The sequence below is a fragment of the Cetorhinus maximus genome, chromosome 16 (assembly GCF_964194155.1).
Source record: "Cetorhinus maximus chromosome 16, sCetMax3.hap1.1, whole genome shotgun sequence".
NCBI classification, from domain to species: domain Eukaryota; kingdom Metazoa; phylum Chordata; class Chondrichthyes; order Lamniformes; family Cetorhinidae; genus Cetorhinus; species Cetorhinus maximus.
Genome location: NC_135894.1, coordinates 90,263,376 through 90,288,220, shown reverse-complemented (window position 1 = coordinate 90,288,220; position 24,845 = coordinate 90,263,376). Strand labels below are relative to the sequence as shown.

Here is a 24,845-nt window from a genome sequence, read left to right as displayed (position 1 = left end):
GCCACCTTCCCAGAAGCCCACTGAGGGGCTGCCAGGGTTTCTCCACACAGCAGCTGCCGCTCCCAACACCAATAAAATGCTGGCAAGGGCAAGAGGTGACCCTTGATTGGCTACTTGGTTTAATTGACTACTCGTCGTCAGTCGCTGGGTGATTGCATTGCTGAGGTTCCAGCCCAAGGCAGCAGTAAGACATTGGGTTTTTCTTCAGATGTCTTCCACTGCCATTTTACCAGGCCTCCTACCTCACAACCTGTCTCCAGTGGACTAAATCCAATCCTGTGTTGCGGAAATGGAAATAAGCAGTTTGGTGATGAACCGCATGTGGTTTGAAACTTAGCTTAAGGTCAAACTGGACACTGAGGTTCTGGCACTCGGGTTTAGTTCAACCGAGCAGCCAGGAAAGGTTATGAAATGAGGACCTAACGCGGTGAAAAATATTGAGATGGTTTTGGTTGTGCCTATGTTTAGCTGAAGAAAGCTCCAGTTTATGCATGAATTCTGGTTAAAACAGGCAGCCAGTGGCATGGCAACAATTGTGGGTCGAAGGTGAGATGCTGTTGATAGCCAGTTGGTGAAAGAAAAATCCAAAGCCAGTCTTTACCTGAGATAGATTTATTTACAGAGTGAAATATTATAGGTATATATCTCCTGTCTCCACTCAACTCTTGTGTCAGTAAGTGACTCTTTATATATGCTCAAGTAACCACCCAATCATATAAAAGCAAAATACTGCGGATGCTGGAAATCTGAAACAAAAACAAAAATAGCTGGAAAAACTCAGCAGGTCTGACAGCATCTGTGGCGAGGAATACAGTTAACGTTTCGAGTCCGTATGACCCTTCATCAGAACCACCCAATCAATGTCCTTCGCCTGTGTCTATTTAACTTCAATTGATACAATTAACAGATTCCTTTCTTTCTCTTTATGTAAAACTGAACAGTTAATCTGCACAAAAATATTTCAAAGCAATCAGAGAAAAAAAAGATTTTTTTATTCTGTACAAAGCATTACATGAGGAAAAGCCCCTCCTCTAGGAGACCAACAATTTCTTGGTTCAAGCAATCATTTCTGTGAAACAATCAGATAATTGACGACTTGCATCATCCCATTTTATCTGGGGGATTTCCTTTCTCTCCAACATTTGTTTCAATCCAGAAAGGTCAATCTGTAATCTTCCTTCACTCACAATTTTTGTAGAGTGCACATTAACCCACAAAGAACGATTATCTATGTAACATGGCACTAGTCAGAATGCTCATTTGGAGAGCCAATGAAGGCACGATGGGCTGAATGGCATCCTTCTGTGCCATTAAAATTCCGTGATTCTGTGAAGCAGCCTGAGTTCAATTTTGACTCTTTAATGATAGTAACCATTGCACAATTTGGTGAGTATGGTGGAGGAGTTACAGATAGAAGTTAAAGCGACTGCTAAGGAAGCAGACCTTCAAAAAACTAGTGGCCAAAATTTGGAAGTGAAAGAACCAGAGGAAGCTGTAGAATCAGAAGGAGGCAAGTTTACATGGGCAGGGTGAACAAAAGTTGAAACCAGAAATTTGGGTGAAGGAAAAGGGAAAAAGAGAAACATTTCAAAGGGAACAAGCAGAGAGGCAGGAGAGAGAAAGGATCTATAATAGAAAGGGAATGCCAGCTTAGAATGCTGAAACTAAAACTAAAGGCTGGGGGGAATTGTGATGGGGAAGATTCTGACTCTAACCTAAGACCCAGTGGGTAGCTGTTTAAATTTGTGCAAGCTCTCCTAAAGTTTGAGGGAAGGGATGTAGAGGCATTTTCCAATTTTTTTGAAAAGATGGGGTGGCAGAAAAAAAAACTGGACATTGCTGCCTTTACAGGGTGAACCACTAAAAGCATGGTTCAGTGGTCCATGTAAAGTATTCAAAAGGATATAATTAATTTAAAAAGGTATCATTAGTCATTTGATTAACACCCAAAATTCCAGGAAAAAGAATCGGCTATGTCATATCATTATGTTGAAGCAATATCATCGCTAGGAGGAGGATAAGCAAATACAGGTATTGTTGGGAAATAGAGGTAGTTTAATTAAGTAAGTTACATTAGTATTTGTAAGTGTTAGGAATGAGTTTTAGCTTTAGTTTAAGTTTGATTTGTATTTCTGTATCTGTGTGTTAAGAAAAGTCAAATTGAGTTTTAGTTTCACTTTAAAAGGTGCTTGCATTTCCAATGAGAGTTTTACAACTATAAGCTAAATTAAGCAAACAAGGGTAGAGAAAAAAATAGTGCTGTTGCCTAGCAACAGGGGTTGAGAGAGGTAGGTCCTTCCCATAGACATACACAGAGAAACAGCAGTTTGATTTTGGAAGCTGTTTGAGTTCAGTTGGTTTTGAAAATAGCTGGCAGGAGAGACTGGAGCAAAGCGGACAAATAGCCAGTCCCAAGCTAAAGAAAACACCCCAAAATCCATGGGAGTGGAACAGGAGAAAGTCCCAAGCAGACCTTCTAGCCAAAAGGAAGGACAGGAACCTGGAAAAGGACCTAAGTGAAATTAACAGTGAATGGCAGAGAGGAAGGCTCTAAGCTTCAGATTTAAAGAGTCAAAAGCAGCAGAAAGCAGATTTAAAGTGAGAACAGCTTACAAGAGGCAAGAACGTTCAAAGAGACAACTGAAGGTCTATAATTCTTTGCCATTGGCATGTGATGCTGTGGTGTACTGTTAACACTGAGTTAGCAAGAGAGAGTGTGTGGAATGCATATGGTGGCCCATCCAACTCCAAGAATTGTCTCCTGAACATCGACCTGGATAAAATCCATGTTACAACTGCCATATTCTGATGGCACTCCATGCCACTCTGTTTCTTCTATAGATTTACAGTTATGATAAGCCTAAATGCTTCATCAGAAGTTTATATTGACTTGAAATAAACTTTGTCAAGAAAGTACCACATGAAAATTAAAAGTTTATTCTTGAATTTTTAATTCATGGATTCAATATTAAAGAAATGGTTTCTAATATTTTCATTACCTGAAGAATATTGACGAGCTCTCCGTAAAGTGCTGGACAATATTAATCCCTCAACCAACAGTTATATCAGATGACCTGGTCATTTATTTTCATTGCTGTCTGTGGGACCTTGCTGTGTGAAAATTGGCTACTATATTACCTACATTTAAAAAAAAGTAACTACACTTCAAAAAGTGCTTCACTGGGACATCCTGAAGACACGAAAGGCACATAATGGCAATAAAAACAGGAAAAACACTGGAAATACTCAGCAGGTCAGGCAGCATCTGCAAAAAAACAAGAAAACAAAAGCAGACCAGGTGGCCACTTTGCGGAACACCTCTGTTCAGTCTCCAAGCATAACCCGAGCTTCCGGTCACCTGTCATTTTAATTCTCTACCTTGCTCCCACACTGACCCCTCCATCCTCGGCCTCTTGTAGCGCTCGTAGAAAGATGGTTCATGTTCGCGCTAGCCAACAAGCAGTTATCCAGCCTAATCCCCTTTTCCAGCTCTTGGCCTTGGAGGTTATGGCACTAAGTGCATACCTAAGTAATTCTTAAATGTTATGAGGGTTTCTGCCTCTACCACCCTTTCAGGCAGTGAATTCCAGATCCCCTCCGCCCTCTGATGGTGTTCCAGTGAAGCTGAACAGAAGCTCAAAGCTTCAATTATCTTTCAATTAGTCACTTTGCAGCCTTCTGGACTCAACATTAAGTTCGACCCTTTGAGGCAATAATCTCTGCGCCCATTTTGTTTACTTTCTAGAGTCATTTACGGCACAGGAGGCATTTCGGCCCATCGAGTCCACGCCAGGTCCCTGCAGAGCAATCCAGTGAGTCCCATTCCCCTGCTTGATTCCTGTAGCCCTGCAATTTTATTTCCTTCAAGTATACATGCAATTTTCTTTTGAAATCATTGATTGCCTTTCCAACCTAACACTTTAACTAAACTCCCCAATCCCTGGAACCATTCTGGTAACCATATGGACTGCAGCAATTCAAGAAGGAAGCTCACCACCACCTTCTCATGGGCAATTAGGGATGGGTAATAAATGCTGGCCTAGCCAGCGATGCCCACGTCCCGTGAACAAATATATTTAAGAAAACTCCCCTGCGCCCTCTCAAGGGCCTTCACATCCTTCCGAAAGTGCGGTGACCAGGCCTGGTCGCAATACTTTTCTTTGCAGGTTTCAGCTTTACTCATGCTTTTCCTTTTTGTTTTTTGCTTTCAGACATAGCTGCTCCTCATTCTGCCATTCACACCTTTCTCTGGACATATCTTTTGTTTCTTTACTTGTCCCATTGCCACTCCTTTAAATTGGCCTTGCGCCACCAACTCTTTTGTCATTTAATCTCTCCTGCATTCCGTCCTATCACGAACCTTCCTTTTTGTTCTTTTTCCATTCTTCCCCCTTTCACTTGCTTAAAAACTTTTACATTTCTATGTTTTCCCACTTCTAATGAAAGGTTATTGACCTGAAATGTTAACTCGTCTCTCTCCCCACAGGTGCTGCCAGGCCAGCTGAGTATTTCCAGCATTTTCTGTTTTTATTTCAGATTTCCGAAGTGTTCTGCTTTTGTATTATATCAATGCAAGTTCATTATTTCTTTTCTTTTCCATTGCCATTTGCAGCGATTGGTGCAATTGCCTTGTTCCCAGGTTACTCAGCACCTGCTACACCTGCTTCCAAGACTTTAATGTAACAGGGTTCACCGATGACTGTCTGCTCGAAATATTCTTTGTCTTGGTCGAGAAACTGGAGCCAGAGAGGCGCCGATACATGTACCGCAGGAAGCTGATCAGAAGAATTACCAGCAGTATCGTTCCCACTGATATGAGAATCACCATCAGTATGCTTGGCTCTAGATATGAAAAAACAGAAAACATTTCACACCACACATATGGATGCCCAATAGGGACACCTCATACCCTGCCCTAAATTATTAACATTTTACATCGTAGAAGGAGGCTGTTCATCCCATCGTTCCCAAGCTGGCTCTCTGAAAGAGCCACATTTCCCTATCTTCTCCACATCGTCTTTTCATTTTTAAGTGTTTATCCATTTCCCTCTTAAAAGCTCTTAGGGATTCTGCTTCCATCACTGTTTCTGATGAGGCATTTGACATCCTGAGAAACTTGTGTGTTCAAAAGAAAATTCTTTTAGCCTCTCCTTTTGTTCTTTTGCTAATGATCATATATTTATGGCCCCAGGAGTCACTAACTATTGGAAATATTTTTCCCTGTTTACCCTATCAAAACCCTTCATAATTTGGAACATCTCCATCAATTCTCCTCAACCTCCTTTGCCCACTTCTTTAGTGTCTCCTTATAGCCAACCCCTCTCATACCTGTGTTATCTTGTATTCCCTCCAAAGCTTTCACATCTTCCCTAAAGTACAGTGTCCTACCTTTAAATTCTAACTGCAGTTTTGGGGGGATGGGCAGGAAGGGCACAATTGACTGGAATGGGGGGAGGTGGTTTTGGCCGGTAGGTGATTGGCGAGGAGGGGGTTGGAGGGGTGTTGATGAGCTGAAGGAGGGGACAAGGGGTCAACTGGGAGCAGGAGTAGATTCTTAACGTATGAAAATTAATAATGGGTTGATAACTGATGCCCTGCAGCTAATCCTAATGTGATCCTCAACTGATATCCACACATGTGAATTGCCTAGCAATGATAAGCAGCATTTCAGAGGCCAAATGCATCACCCTATTAACTGCATGGTTAAGACTAGCTAACTCAGTAAAGACTGGCATTTACTGCCCTGTGGCTTAAGACTACACTGGACGGAATATTTATGCACTAGGCAAGCCTGGGGCCTGTGATCCAATTACGCAATTTAATAAGCCAGTAGTCACCATAAGAATGAAGGAGCCCCTACCTTTGTCTTTACTCTTGATTTTCAGGACAGTGATTGGGCCAATCTCAACGTAGTTTTCCCTGAAAGTTTGTGAATTTGCCGCAACAATTTTTCCCAACTGTTAGAATGATAAAATAAGATAAAATAAGAGGCTTCCATTTTAGATGGATCACTTATGTAGGCTACAATTGTTTTTTGTGAATTGCTTGCCTCAATATTAACATTTGAACAGAAAATGCTGGAAATACCCAGCCTTTGAGTTGTTTTTGATGCAGTAAAATGAGAAACATGGTTGCTCTTGAATTTAGTGGCAAATTAAACGATTCATCAACACACGCAGTTTTTGTCTCCTTTCGCCTCCATCATGCAGGATAGTCAAGGGAAATAAATGAAAGGAATAAGCAGTCATTCCAACATTTCCCAGTTTACAAGTCCAGTCCAAAGACATTCAGTCAGAATGACGATTCCTCTTTAAACAAACAATAAAATAAGTTAAAATAATAAGAGGCTTCCATTTTAGATGGATCACTTATGTAGGCTACAATTGTTTTCTTGTGAATTGCTGGCCTACATATTAACATTTGAACAGAAAATGCTGAAAATACTCAGCAAGCCAGGCAGCATCTGTGGAAAGGGATAGAGTTAACATGACAGGGTGATGGCTGTCATCAGTTCTGATGAAAAATCGTCAACCTGAAGCATTAACTCTTGTTTCTACATACTGGATTAAAACATTAACCCTCCTTTATTTCGTAACATTTTCTCCCCTCCTCTTCTGAAGGACCTGACTAGGGTCCAATGGGCCGTGGGAACCATGCAATCCTTGCCCAAGTCTTCATCTGTGCACCTGGACAGACCTTGTCAGGAACCAGAACCAAGCCTTGTCTTATTCTTAAAGGTGCCAGCCTTGGTTCAGGTGATTTCAAATCCTTAGCATGAGGTGCTGAACCCTACAGAACAAGAAAGTCCATGCTTAATCTTGGCTCTGAGTTAATATCTGCAGGGCGGTGATGCAATTTGCCACAGCATCCCGACACTAGGAAGTGAAGAAAAACAAAATCAGCCAAAGAACTTGTGAACTCAGTATGAGGGAAGTGTCAAGCTAAAGAGTGATGCTCCCACAGACAAATAGGCTCATCAGGGTAGACCTTAACTTCATGCAATGTTGGAAAATGGGTGATAACAAATTGGCAGCCTCGTTTACATCCCAATTTTCATCTTTATTGAAGTCACATATCAAAATTTAGTCCAGTTGCAGGCTGACACAATGCATGTTATGGGGGAGCTGTCAGCAACCATGGGATCAGACCCTAGCACTGGTCACTCTCATTTGGGCAAGAGCAGAAAGGCAGAATAGGAATAAGAAGATGGAATGGATGAAAGTTGAACCTTAAGGCTTTTTTTTTCCTGGTTCAAGGTTCTAACAATGGTTTAACCCCCAAACCTGTTTAGAGTTTTGCCAAAAGTATTGATCAGAGAAAATCAGAGAATGATACAGCACAGAAGGGGGCCATTTGGTCCTTTCTTACCATCATGAAATAACCTGAACCCATTCCCGATATCACTACACATAGTGAACGAGGTGAGGCATTGCTCTGGTTTCTATCAGCAAATAATATGCATTCCACTCACATTACTGGGGCAGGCACATTGGTTTTCAGCACAAATTTGCAATTCACACTTCAAGAAGGAGGAGTTCTTTGCGATAGATGCCTCGACAGACAGCAACACTAACGAGGAATCTCCATTGTGAAAAATTGAGACTCCATTTGATATCGGACACCTAATGGAGGAAATAAGACAGAGTGAATATCTACTGGATTAAAACATTAACCATCCTTTATGTCATGTTATGAGATAAATTTCCCCTTTTCTTCTGAAGGACCTGACTAGGTTCCAATGGGCAGTGGGAACCAAGCAATCCTTGCCCAAGTCTTCATCTGTGCACCTGGACAGAGGCAATGGGCTCTTCAACCTTGACAGGAATCACAACCAAGCCTTGTCTTATTCTTAAAGGTGCCAGCCTTGGTTCAGTGGTTGGACTCTTGCCTCTAAGTCAGAAGGTCATGAGTTCAAGCCCCTATCAGACACCTAAGCACATAATCCAGGCTGATACTTCAGTGCAGTACAGAGGGAGTGCTACCCTGTCTTATAGGTAATCCCGCAACCTTAATCAGTAAAATAGATATCAGCAAATAAAAACAGATTATTTGCTCATTATCCCAATCTAATGAAAGCTCACTCATGTGAAACATTAACTTTGTTTCTCTCTCCACTGATGCTGCCAGACCTGCCGAGTGCCTCCAGAGTTTTTTCTTAAATTATCACATTGCTGTTTGTGGTTCTTTTCGATACATTAATTGGCTGCCACCTTTTCCCCTATTACATGAGTAACTACATCTCAAAAAGTACTCAAGTGGCTTTGAAATGTTCTGAGGGGATAGAAGAGTCTCTATAAAAGCAAATGAAAGTCCTTTCATTCTTCATCCATATATCTTATATGTATTGTAATATTGGAACCATTTTTAGAAATTCTATTTAAGTTCACGTTTCTGTCAACCTACACTAATAGCTTTGGTCCTTCAACTAGGGTCCTCAATAATAAAAGGCAAAATCAGGTGTCACACAAGAGAGGAGTAGCCACACTTGGAATTGTATCCAAGCATTTCTGAGGAACGGACAAATGAAATGGGTGGGCTGGGAGGAGGGGGGAAGGGGAAATGAAAAATATTAATAAAATAGTGTGCATCCATTGTGATTATTAGCAGACCATGTGTAAGAACATTAAAATAGTAAACCATAAGTAAGCCATGTTGTGAGGAAAACAGTATGTAGCTAAATGCTATTAAATGTAATGCCATGCAAATAGACTTCAGTAGACATGAGCATAAAAAGTTAGCCAATTTCACCCTGACAAAGGTGAAAATATTGAAAGTCCTGTGTAGGTACATTCAAGTCAACTTGAAGTGGGATGGCCAAGTGGACAATACGATAAAAAAAAATACAGATCTTCATTCTCAGATCCCTCATCCTTTTCAGATTCCCTGCCTGTGATCTGTTGTTAATCAACCCTGCCCTCACACACGCACAAACTGCTCAGATCAGAAGAATACAGAAGGGTGAGCTGAGATTGATCTTAGGCCCTCAGTACCAGTCGCACGACAACGTCCTTTCACGTCACAAAGTTTGAAACTCTACAAACAAGATGAAAATCACTTATGCAATCTACCCAATTTCAGGACTGGTTACCACCACCACATCCAGGCCAATCAGAGGTTCAACTAAATTCAATTGCGTAAGACGCAGGGTGGAAAAGTACAATGTAGCCCTAATCCTTCCATAGTTCAGCTCCTCAGTTAAGTACTCAAATGTTGAAATCTGTGTGTACTTCAGTGCCTGCAATGTAGGAATGGGGTATTGCTTTGTAATTTTAATATAAATTAATTCAACATTACCTTTCTTTTAATATCCCATCCGCCTCTTTCCTGTTACCCGCTGAATTTTCTTGTCTATTTTTTATACTACATGATTGTTACATGTTTGCACCATTTTAACCTAATTACTTAGTCTGCATATGAATTTTTTGATGTAAATCACATTGCAATTCAGCTTTCTGGCTGCAAACGTGTTTCTTGAATAAAATGTCATTGTTATTATTAATTGAGGCTCCAGTTCAAACCTTTATCCTTACCCATTTTCTACTAGTTGGTCCCCTTCAGGTACATGTGATGATGACACAGCATGGCAGCTCTTTACGAAGAGTTGGGGGTTCCTGGCCAGCCCCGACTGGATGCTTAAAGTCACATTCAGGCTTTCGTTTTCGTGGACAGTAAAGGACCTCCGTTGCCGAATCATGGTCACATTTAAACTTTCGTTTTTTGCCAAAGCAGAGGGTTGCTCATCATTCAAACATGCATAGTCGATCAGGAAGGACCCTCTGATTCCACCTGTGCTATAAATTATTTTGTACCTGCAAGATGTTGAGATTTTACCAATGTGTACAGTACATACAAACATCAGAACTAGTCAATAAAACAGCAACAAGCATGGATCAGTCACCGTTCTGTCCTGTGCCATTAATGCAGGGAAATGCCTCAGGCCACTTCGCAGCAATGCTACCAAACAAAATTTGACATTGAACCATATAAGGAGATATTAGATTAAAGTTCTGATTTTAAGGGATTTTAAGGAACATGGTAAAGCAGGAGTGAGAGATGGAGAAGGGGAGAGGTTTAGGGAGGGAATTCCAGGACTTGGAACCTGTGATGCTGAAGGCAAGGCTGCCAATAGTGGAGCGATTAAAATCAGGGATGGGCACTAATCTGGAAATGGAGGAGCGCAGAGATCTCAGAAGGGTGTCAGGCTGGAGGAAATTACAAAGATAGAGAGGGGCAAAACCATGGAGGAATTTGACAACAAGGGTGAGAATTTAAAATGGAGGTGTTGCTGGAATAGGAGCCAACGTGTGTTAGCAACCACAGGGTTGATGAGCAAACAGGACATTGTGCAAGTTAGGATACAGGCAGCAGAGGTCTAGATCTCCGCTGACATTACACTCAAGAAGTTGGATAATGGGCTGATTGACAATGACTGGGGCAGCACACCATGTAGTTCACCATGTATTATTCTGCTGCTAAGGTATTGAAAGAGCCTCATCCTTTTAAGACCGCTAAGTTTCCTTGTTGCAATCATCCTGAGATCAATTACAGGTCAACTGTCGCTGGTGCGAGATATTTGTACATGTGTTTTGTAAATTATAGCACCAGTTTGAAAAATTTCCACATAAATAGCAATAGGCAATGCATCCAAAATGCAAAATTTGCCATTCTATTTTCATATTTATGACCACTGAAGTGTCTGGATCATGGTAAAAGTTTAATATCTACATTGAAGGTCTCCCCCATAATGTTGCTCTAAGTCATAGACATGTATTTATTTATGGCAGTTTGGGCATTTACTAATTTATGAAGCTATATTTCACTTAAAAAATTTTAATTTTAAAGTACTGTGGTCAAGAGGAAAATGCAGAAGAGTTTGTGCAAGGTCCACACAGTTGTTGCTATGTAAGTGGCCAACATGCAGACACAAGCAGCCTGGATAATACCCTTCCCCCATCCCACACCACCCCCTACTCTAACAACCTGGAGAGCAATGAGGTGCTCTCCGTCTAGAGGATGCTGAGTGAAAACTTCCCGCCTCTTCTCCGATGACCCCACGGTTACTTAAATTATTTATTTTTGCTTTTGACATAGCCTCAGAGGCTGCACTCACATCATCTCTTGTTCAGGGGAAACTGAAAATCGACAGGCCGTGATGTTGGGTCCCTCCAAATACAGGCGCAACTCTTCACTTTTCCATTCTAGCCACAGATCCGTGACAGCATCGGTGACGTTCTGCAATATAGTGACGTGAAGGGGAAAAAAAGTGACATTTTTATTATTCCTGGTCACTGATAAATATATCCTCTTGCAGAAGAATGTTTCTGTGGGTGGTTCAGACTCAAGCGTATTTGTGATTCATTAAAGGAGGAAGAAAATTTAATGGGAGTACTGCATAGAAAGAACTTGCATTTCTATAGCACCTTTCATGAGCTCAGGACATCCCAAAGCACTTAGTCAAATCAGTTAGTTCTAGCCAATTAAATATGTTGAAGCTTAGTCATTGTTATAATGCGGGAAACTCAGCAACCAATTTGTGCACAGCAAGCTCCCACAAAATGTTGTATCTGTATTTTTAGCGGTGATTGTGAGATGAATATTTGCCAGAACATCAGGGTTAAGACCCCTGCTCTTCGACAACACAGTGCCATGGAATCTTTTACATCCACCTTAGGGGGCAAATGGAGTCTTGGTTTAGCACCTTTTGCATGGCACCTATGACAGTTCTGCACTCTCACAGTGCTACACTGGGAGTGTCAGCCTAGATTAATGCCTAAATATTTGGAGTAGAACACGTGATCTCAACCTTCTGACTCAGAGGTGAGATTGCTACCACTGGCTCATCCTTGACACCATAGCTAAGAAAGAAATAGCTGTTCTAAATTCCTGGTGGGGAGCTGAACTTGCATGGAGCTCAAGCTGAAGAATAGGACTGCGATGTTTGGCTATGATTGTCATCAAAAATTCACTACTGAGTTCAGGGTAATGAAACCTGAACACATGCCTTCCCATTTAACATATCTCCCTTGAAACTGCAGCTAGACATGAATAAAAGGCAAATGAAGGCTGGTTATTTGGGTGGAAGTGTTAAATGGATCCTCCTACCTGCAGAGCCATAAGTTGATCCTCAGGAAAGGATGAGAAAAAATTAGAATGGAAAAAAAAATCTCCTCAAGAGAATAAACCCAGAGCTTTATTTATTCCACCCAAGCTTTGAGATTGGCTGCAGTCTTCAAAAATACACCCGTGACTGTTTAACATTATTATGAACTGAAGTATAAGAATAGATCATTTATCATTAATTGGGGATATTAGAATTGAGCAGCAAATTCTCAGATGTGAAAATAACTGAAAGATGCAACACGATTTGGAAAGCACAACTGTAATGAAAATGGTTCAAACTGCAATTGCAGAGTTGTGAGTCTCAAACTGCAATGCATTATCGTGCACTGCATTATTAATAATATTATTAATAATAATCATTCATTATTCACAATGAACTGACTAAGGTTCATTGCTGAACAATGCAGAAAAATATCACTCCTAGAATAACAAGAGAGCACAGGTATAAAGTAATTGGCAAAAGAAACGTGAACGTACAAATATACGAAATAGGAGCAGAGATGTAGGCCATTCGGCCCCTAGGGCCTGCTCCCAACATTCAGTCAGATCACGGCTGATTTGTTTTGTGTTTCAGGTTCCACATTCCCATCTACCTCCGATAACCTTTGATTTCCTGGTTTAACAAGAATCTATCTACCTCTGCCTTAAAAATATTCAATGGCCCCGCCTCCACCACCTTCCAAGGCAGAGAGTTCCAAAGTCGCACAACCCTCGGAGCAAAGAATTTCTCCTCATCTCTGTTCTAAAAGGGCAACCCCTAATTTTAAAATAATGCCCTCTAGTTCTGGACTCACCCACAAGAGGAAACATCATTTCCACCACATCCACTTTGTCACTACCGTTCAGGATCTTATTTACTTCAATCAAGTCACCCCTCACTTTTCTAAACTCCAGTGGAAGAAGCAGAGGCAACATAAGGAAAACTTTTATCACGCAGCAGGTGGTTAAGGTCTGAAATGCACTGCCTGAGAATGTGGTGGAGGCAGGTCCAGTCAAGGCATTCAAAAGGAAATTAGATTGTTATCTGAAAGGAAGAATGTGCAGGGTTACAGAAGGCAGGGAATGGCACTAAGTGAATTATCCATTTGGACAGCTAGTGCAGACATGATGGACCAAATGGCCTCCTTCTCCGTTGTAACAATTCTGTGGATCTGTTGGATGTATTGCAGGCAGGTAACTAGAGTTAATTAAATCTCTACAAAATAAACCGCGATGAAAAGTTTACCATGACAACATGGTAAAAGATGGAGAAAAGAATTTTAATTTTCCTTTTTAATTGTGTGTAAAATCAAGCCTTGCATCTCTATAGTATCTCATCACATCTCTTAGAAACATTTCAAAACACTTCAGCTCCGAGTTAGTTTCAAGTGCATTGATTGTTGTCTTGTAAGGACAGCAACCATTTTGCAAACAGTAAGGCCCGAGAGCAACGAGGTCCGTGACCAGTTAACTTGTTTTTGACTGTGTTGGTCGAAAAAAAACCGTTGGCCAGGGGCTGGCAGGATATTTAAAGGTGATCTCAACACCCGACCATCATTCACTGTCTCATCCAAAGGGCAAATACCTCCAGCAATACAATAACGTTTCACTACTGCACTGCAAAAGCAGCTTAGGTTTATGATTAAGTTTTGGGATGGGAAAGATGCAGGAGTACTACACTCATACTGACATCAGGTTCCCATTAACACAGTTCATCAACTGACCAAGAATGACAACCAGACTCAAAGTTGAGTTCTTCTGGGTTAATCCCAAAGTCCATGCCACTTAAAATGCACAGTATAGTCAGGAGGTGAACTAATTCCTAAAGTGTGCAAGGCAGCTCGAAAAGTTGGCATCACTGAATTTCTGAGCGTCAGAAGGATGGAAACCAGAGCTTTGTCTCTGAATTCTAGGCTGACATGCAGTGGGATACTCATACCCACTAGGTGTGGGTCCCCCTTTTCCCACTCCCCCTTCATAGTATGAGTTATGGGAACCCATAAAATCCTCCCACTCTGTAGGGTTGACCATCCTATTGGCTGGTATGAAGGTGGTTATGGCTATCAAAGGAGCATTCATCCCATTGCCTCTCAGACTGTTATTCAGACTTCAAATCCTTCCATTACTTTGCACCATTCTCCAAGGGAAAAGTGCAAAGATTTGATAAAACAATCCAATTGTTTAGTGTGTGCACGACTTTTTTCACTTACCTGACATAAATCGTTCACATGCAGAATTCCAGATGTGTCAAGCGTGTTTTTGCCAAAAGAACATCCTGTGTCATTTGCAAAGTCTAGAAACTGAGCCATTTTTTCAAGTTCCCTCACAAGACGGTTTGGTATCACAGCCTGGGCTCCACCACAGGCGGTTGTCTCATTGTGTGTGCATGCAAACCAGTTGCCATTCAACCCATTCAAACATGTACACTGGTACATCTCACTGAGGGCTTTGCAGATGTGGACACACGTGTTGCTCTCACACTGAACAAAGTCTGTAATGGAAAAAAGAGACAATAAAATGAGCAGCTCGGAATTGATATTTTACCTATCGAGTCATAAGCGTTAACTCTATTTCTCTCTCCACAGATGCTGCCAAACCTGCTGAGTTTTTCCAGCACTTTCATTTTATTTCATATTTCCAGCATCTGTGGTATGTTGCTTTTATTAAGGAGATTTAGTGTTTAATTCCCCGTAAATAAATTTTTTAAAAATGGAAAACAGAGCCAAAAGGTTTCAAATCTGCCTTGGTTAATGCCTGGCCCATCCTTCCTTCTTAAAAACAAATCAGATTTCTAGCAATTGGTGCGGCTTAGAGGAAATTCCCCAAAGACCCAGTTGGTGAAGGAGTGAACCATGCAGAACAGAAGGTCTCAAACGCAGCAGCACAGTGGTATTACAATCAGCTTGGGCAAATGTAGGGAAAAAAGGTGGGAAGGTAAGTCAGGATTCATGTCACTGACTGTGAGCGTGTGTTTGTGTTTTTTATCTGGTAATTTGTGGTTGGCACTAGATAAGTGAACATGAAAGCTACCAGGTTTTGTAAAGGCCCAAATAATTCATTACTTCACCTCTACCCAAACTGACTCCAGTCCCACTAAAAGGCCAACTTTAAATTCTGGTGGGTGTTATGCAGTTTTGACCCCCAGGCTGTTGGCAAAGTGCCCAGCCCTCTGCAGCATGAGACTCAGCCAACTTTAACTCTGTCCGGTCTCCTCTCCGAACCCGGGGAGAAGCGCTCACTGGGGAGCAGTGGCAGAATTTGGGGCAGGAAAGGCCCACAGTTTCCTTGTGGAGACTAGAGGAGCATTCCTGTTCTTCCTGGGTCCACAAAGGAACAACTGGAAAAAAGTCAAATTAAGAACATAAAAAATAGAAGCTGGAGTTGGCCCTTTGAGACTGGTTCACTATTTAATAAGAGCATGGTTGATCTACCTCAACTCCACCTTCCCTCCCTATCCCCAAATCCATTGATTCCATTGGTATATAAAAATCTATCAACTTCAGTCTTGAAAAACACTCAACAACTAAGCATCCACAGCTTTCTAGGGTAGAGAATTTCAAAGATTCACATGCCTCTGAGTGAAGAAATTTCTCCTCATCTTAGTCCAAAATGGTCATTTCCATATCCTGAGACTATGGCCCCTAATTCCAAACTCTCCAGCCAGGGGAAAAGGCTTCTCAGAATCTATTCTGTCAAGCCTTCTAAAAATTTCAATGAGATCACCTCTCATTCATCTAAAGTCCTGAAACACAGGCCCAATCCACTCAATCTTTCATTCTAGGACAGTCCTCTCCCTTCCAGGAACAAGTCTATGAACCTTTGTTGCACCCCATCTCTGTTAGGTGTATCTTATGCTACGAACGCGAGGTTTTATAAGTTTGTTACGTTTTAAACTATCTCTTTAATTTGAAGTAAAATGAAATAGAGTCATGTGATTTGCTATGAGTTCTGCCTGGCCACAAGCCTGTGTGACTTGGTTAACATGGAGACCAGGGGCCCAGGTTAAGACTTAACTGAGCACAAGGTGCAAAATGTTCAGAGGTTCTGAAAACAGAGGTTTTGGACAGAAACTCAGAGCGAGAGAGAGAGAGAGAGAGAGAGAGAGGTCTCACAGAGACAAAGGCTGCAGCTGGTGTGATCAGCAGGTCCTCTGAGAGTTACCAGGCAAAACGCGGAAGTAGGGGATGGTCTCTGGACAAAAAGACGCATCCTGTGACAATCTAAAGACTCAGGAAGATTTGCCCTGGTGAGGCCGGGAGAAGAAATCACCAGAGTGGGCCTGACTTTGTTTAAAGTCGTTTCAGGAATTCTCAGGAGACTGAGGAAGGGGACCTTCAGCAGTCATGTGACATTACCACACAGCAAAACAGGGACACATGGGCCCATTGGAAGCTGGAAGGGACAGCGGACTGTTTCCTATAAAAACTGCAATCCTATGGAGGGTGTATTGTAATGTATACATATGCGGCATAGGGTTATCAGTCGTGTTAAGACGTTAATAAGAGTTATCTTTTCTTTAGTTTTGAGTGCTGATGAGGTAATGTTTGATCAATGTTGTTTTTAGTTTGTTACAGTAAAAATCTTACTTGAAATCTTGTCATGCTATTCGTTAAGTTGGTCACTGGGGATTCAAATCTCTTGCTTAAAGTTATCGGTCTCTCTGGGGATTGTAGCACTTTCTTTAGGTAAGGAGAGCAAAATTGTAAACAGTACTCCAGGTGTGGTCTCACCAGAGCCCTAGAAAATTGCATTATAATTAATTTACCTTTTTGGGCCTTGTCTGAATATGGTTTCTCTTGGCCTGACGAGGAAGCCTTGACCCATTGCTTCCCCACACAAGTTTGCAGTTACAGTTGCAGTTGAACCCATAACATTGTGAGTATAAATTTGCATAGTTAAAGGGTTCCGCTGCTTTTCAGCAGGTTTCCGTCTCATCTGCTCAAAAGTGTAAGGTAGCAAGTAAGGGTATATTATACTGTGTATTTTAACTGCCCGGCTGCCTAATTGCCATTGGGGGAGCTGAATTGAAAATCAACCATTAATGGTTGGATTCTAATGTTCTCAAGGCAACTGGGGATGGAGAATAGATTTTTCACATCGCAACAAATCAAAACAATCAGATTGACAGCGATCACAAAGTCAGTTGTTGAAGTGGCCTTTTCCCAAAGATCTTGGGGTAGAGTTTCCACTCAGGACCATTGGGAAATTATACCCAAAATGCCATTGGCAGTGGCAAGATTGCAGTTCAAGTTTCCAACGAGATTCGTTGATATTATTACAAACATAAAGGCATAGGGCACAGAGATCATGATCAGCATGAAAACTTCATGCTGTCTGATCATCATCATGATAAGCCCATATTAAACATGCTGCCAAACAGCTGCAAATTCAGCAGGAGGCCCAGGCGGGAATATAGGATTTAGGAGCAGGAGTAGGTCATTAGGTCCCTCGAGCCTGCTCCGCCATTCAATAAGATAATGGCTCATCTAGTTGTGGTCTCAACTCCACTTTCCTGTCTGCCCCCCCACCATCCATAACTCTTGACTCCCTTGCCTCGTGTTCACAGTTAGCACAAGTTGAAGCTAACCTGTAATTCTTAAAGGCCACCTGCACCTTTTCAAAGGGAGGTGCATTCTGGCTGCAGCAGATACTGAAACTGTCTTCAAGAGTGTTAATGAGAAGGAATAAAGATTACAATGGAGCAACAAGTCAGAGAGAGAGAGAGAGAGAGAGGGCTCCCAGGTTCTCTCGTGGGGCACTGGAGGCCTGGGTGATGGAGGTGGAAAGGAGGAAAGACATAATTTTCCCGGAGGGAGCCAGAAGGTCCTCGAAGCATGAACTACGAAGAGAACTAGAGCAGGTGGCCAGGAACATCAATTCAAGGAGTCCTGGCTGCAATGCTGCAAAAGGTTCAATAACCTCAAAACAGATGGTCAAGGTCAGTGAATGCATCCTTAAATGACATCTCCTACCCATCACACCACCAACCTCTCACCCTGCTCAATGCACACAGCCCATTCACTCACCCATCAGCAATCTCTAGCAGTCAGGATTCATACCTAATACTCCACCTCACCTTCAGACACCTATCAAAGCTGCCAGCCTCACACCCACCTTTGCTGCTTCCACATTCCTCCAGCTATTGACAGACACATCACCCAAACACACTGCAACACAATCTCACTGACACTCTTCCATCTTGCAGGATGACGTAGTGTAACCCATAACCGGAGGGAGCAGCAGAGAAATACCAGAGGACGGCCATAGCTACACCTCCTCAATCACTTGGAGGAGACAGTGTTCTGAGTTACTAGCGTGGCATGCCAGCTGTGTATGGTTAAAAGAAGACATTAACAGGGCCTGCAAGGTCCAAAACAGCAGATCGGGTGCTAAATGAGCATTAGATGCTGAGTGGCGTCATGATTTACCCACTCTTCATGCTTTTGTGGTGCTTGCACAACACACACATGCTAATGCCCTTCCCAACAAAGCAGGCTGCATGGCCTTGCCAGAAGTGATGGAAGCAGATTAGCCACTATTTTCAGTACCACCTGTAGCACTGACACCAATGGCACTACGCAGCCCAATTTTTCAGCCAAAATCTTTAATGAACCATGGTAGGGCAGTGTAGTAGAATGTAATTGTTTCTTTTTGTCATTTACTGTTTCTTGATGTATTTACGAATGGTAGTCTAGTGAAATTTCAATAATACAGCTGAAAATGGGGTTATTACAAAAATAAAAGCTTTTTTAATGAGGGTATCCAGCATTCCACTTATGAGTGACCCAATTTAAAATTACATAAAATGACTTTAAAGGACTGAACTGAACTATTTAATAGCTTCATTGATGTGCACTAGTCAGTTTTATGGTAAATAATTTTTAATATGAAAATACTTTTAAAATGTTCCATCAGGGCCTGTGCGCCTAAGAAAATGAACACAATTTGAAAAGCCTTCACAAACAGCACAATCAGTGGAATCTCACAACTTCAACTTGGGGGTGTGACTGGTATTGTGGCGGGGCCTGATTCCGGCAATTTGATATTTAAGCCAGGAGAAAAAATTGCAGAAAACACAAACCTTGGCTGTAACTCACTCACTTTTAAAAGTCCCCAATCTTTTGTGCTGTCTCAGACAATGTTCCCCAAGTAGGCATTCTATCCTCTTACCTTCGATATTTCCATGAGACATACAAAGTCCACTCTCTGGTCTCAAGGACTGGTCAACAGCAGATATTAGCACAGAATTCATGGTGGCCAGGGTCACATTTTCCCCGATATCAGTCAGGAGGATGAAGTCAACGATGACGCTGCCTTTTCTAAATCCTTCCACCAATATGGTGAAATTAAGTGCACGGTTGAAGGCTACTTCTGCAGCTTCAGTCAGCAGCTGAGATAACTGGCAGGCAGAAAAACACAGGGTGCTTAGCGACAAGTTTCTTTCAGCAACGCCTACCTCAATAGGTATGGGTCATGTACTGCACAATTGAGGCAGTTTGCCTAATGGGGGAGTGGTGTGGTCACTGCAGCTCTTTGCAGATTGATAGCACTCTCACTTGAGTCAGATGTTCGCGGGCTCAAGTCCCAGTCCAGTGTCATACTGAGACAGTGCAGCCCTGTCAGAGATGCTGCATTTTGGATGAGAAGTTGAACCAAGATCCCATCTGCCTTCTCAGGTGGACGTAAACGATCCCATGGCACTCCCTAAAGAGCAGCAGAGTTCTATTAGAGGCCGATAAGCTCAACGCCTTAAAGCCGATAAGCTGACCACTGACTCATGCTGTCTGGAACTTGCTGCGTGTGAAATGCCTGCATTTCCTACAATCAATAAAAGACTACAGTTCAATAAACGTATTGGCTATAAAGCATACTGAGGTGCCCTGAGGTTGTGAAAGGTGCTATAAAACTACAAGTTCTTTATTTCTTTCATTGCATCTGCATCCAGTTTGACACCTTACCTGGATTACAAAGAGCTTCTCCAGTTTTCTATAGGCGATGCTGGTTACATAGTTGAGTTCTTCAGTGAAGTTCCAACTGGTGATCAAAACGGAAGCTCTGAATGCAGTAAAGGCTGCAAAATATACAAATTGAGACATCAAGTTGTTTTAAACCTTTTCAGATGACTCCTGAGATTGGAAACAGAGGTGCTGCTCATGACTTTTCCATTCGAGACTAGGAGAGGGGTAAAATCAGATGGGCTCCTCAATTCTGACCTCTATCCAGTGACCCCCATCTTGAAAGTGGACCCTAAAGGACTTTGGGTGAGCCTCCCTCCCCCACCCCATTCTAAAACAGCCCAGGTTCACTGGCTATCTAGGATCAAACATAGTGATGAAAGGTCAAATTGACAAGGTACCAGAGAGCATTGCCTTCAGGCTAAAAGGAGAGAGAGAAATTATAAAATAGTGAGCATTGATTAGTGGCGTTAATTAAATCGAAATTCAACTTGGTGTGTAGAGGACAATCTTCAACATGTTCTTATTGAAACATTTGCCATACCACAGTGCATAGCCATCTACTCTCTCAGGTGGATGTAGTGGATCCCATGGCACTATTTCAAAGAAGAGCAGGCGAGGTACCTCTGCTGTCCTGGCCAATACTTATCCCTCAGTCAACATCATTAAAAGAAAACAAATGATCTGGTCATTATCACATAGTCATTTGTGGGAGCTTGCTCTGTGCAACTGGCTTCCATGTATCTTCCATTGCAATAGTTACTTAATTAGCTGTAAATTGATTTGGAACATCCTGAGGTTATGAAAGACACTGTAGAAATTCTTTCTATGGCCACATGAGTAATTCTTCCCCAAAGTTCATCTCCACTACATATTACACTGCAAGAATGCACATGACTTTGCCAATTTGTTGTATTTAGGTCCCTGCTGTTTATTATTGAGCATGACCTTGGGAACAATTAGAACTGCATGGACAGCTGTCCTTTACCCGCCAACACCAAGCTGCAGTCTCAGTTTGTGCCACACCACAACTTATTTGTTATTTTAGTGCTTGACACTTCAAAGTCAGTTCTTTGTACAAGAGTACCTGCTTCCATGGTAATGGTGGCTGCTATATCTGTCGCCATCTCTGAGCGTATCGTTGTCTGAGTTGCAACAATTGAAGTGGTTGTGCTCCTCTGTCCTGACTGGTTTACTGGCCATGTGTCATTGGGGGTATCGGTTGTGCTACTTTTTACCCATGTAGAATCCGTTGAATCAGTCTCTCTGGATTTCCCAACTGGAGCCGTTGAGTTCTCAACTGTAACATTTTCCAGGACCATTGTACCCTGGATCATTACTTTGGTCACACTGGTTGCATTTGAACTCCATGTTTCTTGCATTGCGTTGCACCTGTCAACACTCTGACCTTGTGCTATCCATGTATTCCCAGTTTGTAGAATGCTATCTGCGGAAGAACAAGGAATAAATCCAATAAATGGAAAGGGATCAGCATCTCTACATAGCATGAAGTGCCTAATGTGACATACATGTTTAACCCAATCTGACACAGACACACACACACACACACACCCAAATGTGCATCCCTCCTCACATTTTTCCCCTCAATATAGGAAAGGATATACTATTTAATTCAGAGTTTTAACAATCACACACACAAATAGAGGAACTCTGAAATTTAACTGAAACCGAAAACACAATCACAAACAGGCATCTTAAAAACAAGTTGATACTGTCTTCCCAAACTGTGACCAGTGACTACCGTCTGACTACCAGGAATTTTAGGTGTTGGAGCTGTTGTCACTTGCATTGGAGACTGTGGACAGTTTGGAGGACAGTTGGGGGACATGTATTTCAGAGAAGTCCTTAATCTCAGCCGTTTTGCTTACATATGCCTCATCAGCAAAAAACAACTGATGCCAATTCCTGCAGTGTGATGAGCCTCCTATTGCACATCATAACTTCTAAGACCCAGCACACGTGCATATGTTCCAGCACTCCCAAGTTCTCTAGCCAGTAATTTTCATCTACACTACATTGCTAGGGTATAATTATTGAAGTGAGTTAAGCATTCCTGAGAAAGAAAACTTCCAAGGGGAGAACCCCCCAGCCGTGGTTCACTAAAAAAGTTAAAGACAGTGTCAGACTTAAAGAAAAAGCAAATAATTTCACAAGGGTGGATGGGGGGGGTCAGAAGATTGGACAGCTTATGAAGAACAGCATCAATGACAAAAAGATTAATAAGGAGGAAAAAGTTAGAGTACTAGAGAAAACTAGCTGGAAATATTAAAATGGATAGTAAGAGTTTCTGTAGATATTTAAATTTTTAAAAAAGAGTTAACAAAGTGAGCATTGGTCCTATAGAAAGCGAGTCTTGGAAATTAATAATGGAAAGTAAGGAGATGGCGGATGAATCGAACAGATACTTTGGATCAGTTTTCCCAATGGAGGATACTAGTAACATCCCATAAAATCAGGAAATGGAAGGGAGGGGTGAACTCAAGAAAATTACAATCACCAGAGAAGTGGTACTGAGCAAATTGTTGGAGCTGCAAGCTGACAAATCCCCAGATGCTGATGAATTTTGCCCTAGACTCTTGAAAGAAGTGACTAGTTGGTTTTAATTTTCCAAAATTCCCTAAATTCAGGAAAGGTCCCTTTAGATTGGAAAATAGCAAACGTAACTCCTTTATTCAAAAAGACAAGGAAGCAGAAAACAGGAAACTACAGGCCACTTAGCTTGACATCTGTCATAGAGAAAATGTCAGAAGCTATTATTAAAGATGTTATAGCAATAAGGCAGTCAGGCAGAGTCAATATGGCCTGGTGGAAGGGAAATCATATTTAACCAATTTATTGGAGTTCTTTTAAGGATTACATGTGCCATGGATAAAGGGGAACCGGTGGATGTATTGTACTTAGATTTCCAGAAGGCATTTTATAAGGTGCCACATCAAAGGTTATTGCAGAAAATAAAAGTTCATGGTGTAGGGGATAATATATTGCCATGGACAGAAGATTGGCCATCTAATAGGAAACAGAGGGTAGTCATAAATGGGTCTTTTTCGGGTTGGCAGGATGTGACGAGTAGTGTGCCACAGGGATCAGTGCTGGGGCCTCAACATTTTACAATTTATATAAATGACTTGGATGAAGGGACCAAAGGAATGGTTGCTAAAGTTGCTGACAACACAAAGGTAGGTAGGAAAGTAAGTTGTGAGGAGGACGAAAGGAGGCTACAAAGTAACATGGATAGGTTAAGCAAGTGGACAAAGACCTGGCAAATGGAGTATAATTGGGTAAATGTGAAATTGTCCATTTTGGCAGGAAGAATAAAAATGAACCATATTCTCTAAATGGTGAGAGATTGCAGAGCTCTGAGATTCAAAGGATCTGGGTGTCCTAGTGCATGACACCCAGATGCAGGTACAGCAAGTATGCAGGTACAGCAAGTAATTAGGAAAGCTAATAGGATGTTATCATTTATTGCGAGGGAAACTGAATACAAAAGTAGGGAGGTTATTCTTCAGTTGTACAGGGCACTGGTGAGATCACATCTGGAGTACTGTGTACGGTATTGGTCTCCTCATTTAAGGAAAGATGTAAATGCATTAGAAGCGGTTCAGAGAAAGTTTACTAGGCTAATACCAAGAACGGGCGGGTTGTTTTATTAGGAAAGGTTGGACAGGTTAGGCTTGTATCCATTGGAGTTTAGAAGAGTAAGACCTGAGAGGTCTTGACAGATGGATGTGGAGAGGATGTTTCCTCTTGTGGGAGAATCTAGAACTAGGGGTCATGCTTTAAAAATAAGGGGTCGCTCAATTAAGACAGAGATGAGGAGAAACGTTATTATCTCAGAGGGTCGTGAGTCTTTGTAACTCTCTTCCTCAAAAGGCAGTGAAAGCAAGGTCTTTGAATATGTTTAAGGCAGTGCTAGATAGATTCTTGATTAACGAGGGTGAAAGGTTATTGGCAGTAGGCGAGAGGTTCCAATCAGATTGGCCCTGATCTTACCGAATAGCAGAGCAGGCTTGAAGGGCCGAGTTGCCTACTCCTGCTCCTAGTTTGTATGTTCGTATGTCATAGTAATACTGCTGACATTGCTCCATGATAACAAGCACAAAAGTCTCTTCCTCAGTCCTACACCTTCACTCACCATGTTGCATCAACCTAATAGAGGTAGAAACTCTAATTGACCAGGTCCTTGCATTTTGTAAGAGTTATTTGGGCTCTTATCTCATCAATCTCGGCTATGCCATTGGACAGTGGGTAAGGAGATGATGACTTTACATTTCTCAACCCCTGTCTCTTGGATCAAATTCTGTGGATTCAACCTCTGGACCACTATCTGTTACCAGGATGATTGGTACCCCAAATCTCAGAAACATCTCTTGGAGGTCTCTCAGAGCATTGCATGTAGTAACAGAGTTGAAGCCGGCTTCTTCGATAGTATTATTCTAATAGTCACTTTCAAGGAGTAGGGTAAGGCCAAGTAACTCACAAAGGCCAGCCCCAACCTTTGACCAAGGCTGTACCACAATCTGTAATAATGGTTCCTTAGAGAACTGCACTGAGTCAAGCAGATATCTCGCTTTGCTACGTATTGTTTAAGCTCTGTTGACATCCTAGGTCAGTCAAGGCTGTCACAAATGCAACCTTCTATGCAGATGGTGTGTTGAATAAGCTAATGACATTGATTGCTTACACAATACAGCTGGTACCATGTGTTATTGTCCTTTGAAAATCAATTTCCCTTGAAATTGAGGCATTAATGTACCTCAGACCAGACAG

At 41.8% G+C, this 24,845-nt stretch overlaps 1 protein-coding gene across 2 annotated transcripts in view; it reads right to left on the bottom strand.

The window, feature by feature from the left end:
- Positions 1-2,921: 2,921 nt before the first annotated feature.
- Positions 2,922-24,845, bottom strand: part of LOC144691822 (uncharacterized) — a 41,585-nt gene continuing 19,661 nt past the window's right edge. For both annotated transcript variants that reach the window (XM_078560343.1, XM_078560344.1), the window contains exons 5-13: positions 21,142-21,501; positions 20,058-20,170; positions 19,270-19,498; positions 14,310-14,590; positions 11,111-11,232; positions 9,531-9,809; positions 7,472-7,622; positions 5,861-5,957; positions 2,922-4,842 (exon numbers count right to left, since the gene is read on the bottom strand). In XM_078560343.1, coding sequence (XP_078416469.1) covers positions 4,655-4,842; positions 5,861-5,957; positions 7,472-7,622; positions 9,531-9,809; positions 11,111-11,232; positions 14,310-14,590; positions 19,270-19,498; positions 20,058-20,170; positions 21,142-21,501 — 1,820 coding nt within the window. In that variant the 3' untranslated portion in view covers positions 2,922-4,654. The remainder of the gene's footprint in view (positions 4,843-5,860; positions 5,958-7,471; positions 7,623-9,530; positions 9,810-11,110; positions 11,233-14,309; positions 14,591-19,269; positions 19,499-20,057; positions 20,171-21,141; positions 21,502-24,845) is intronic.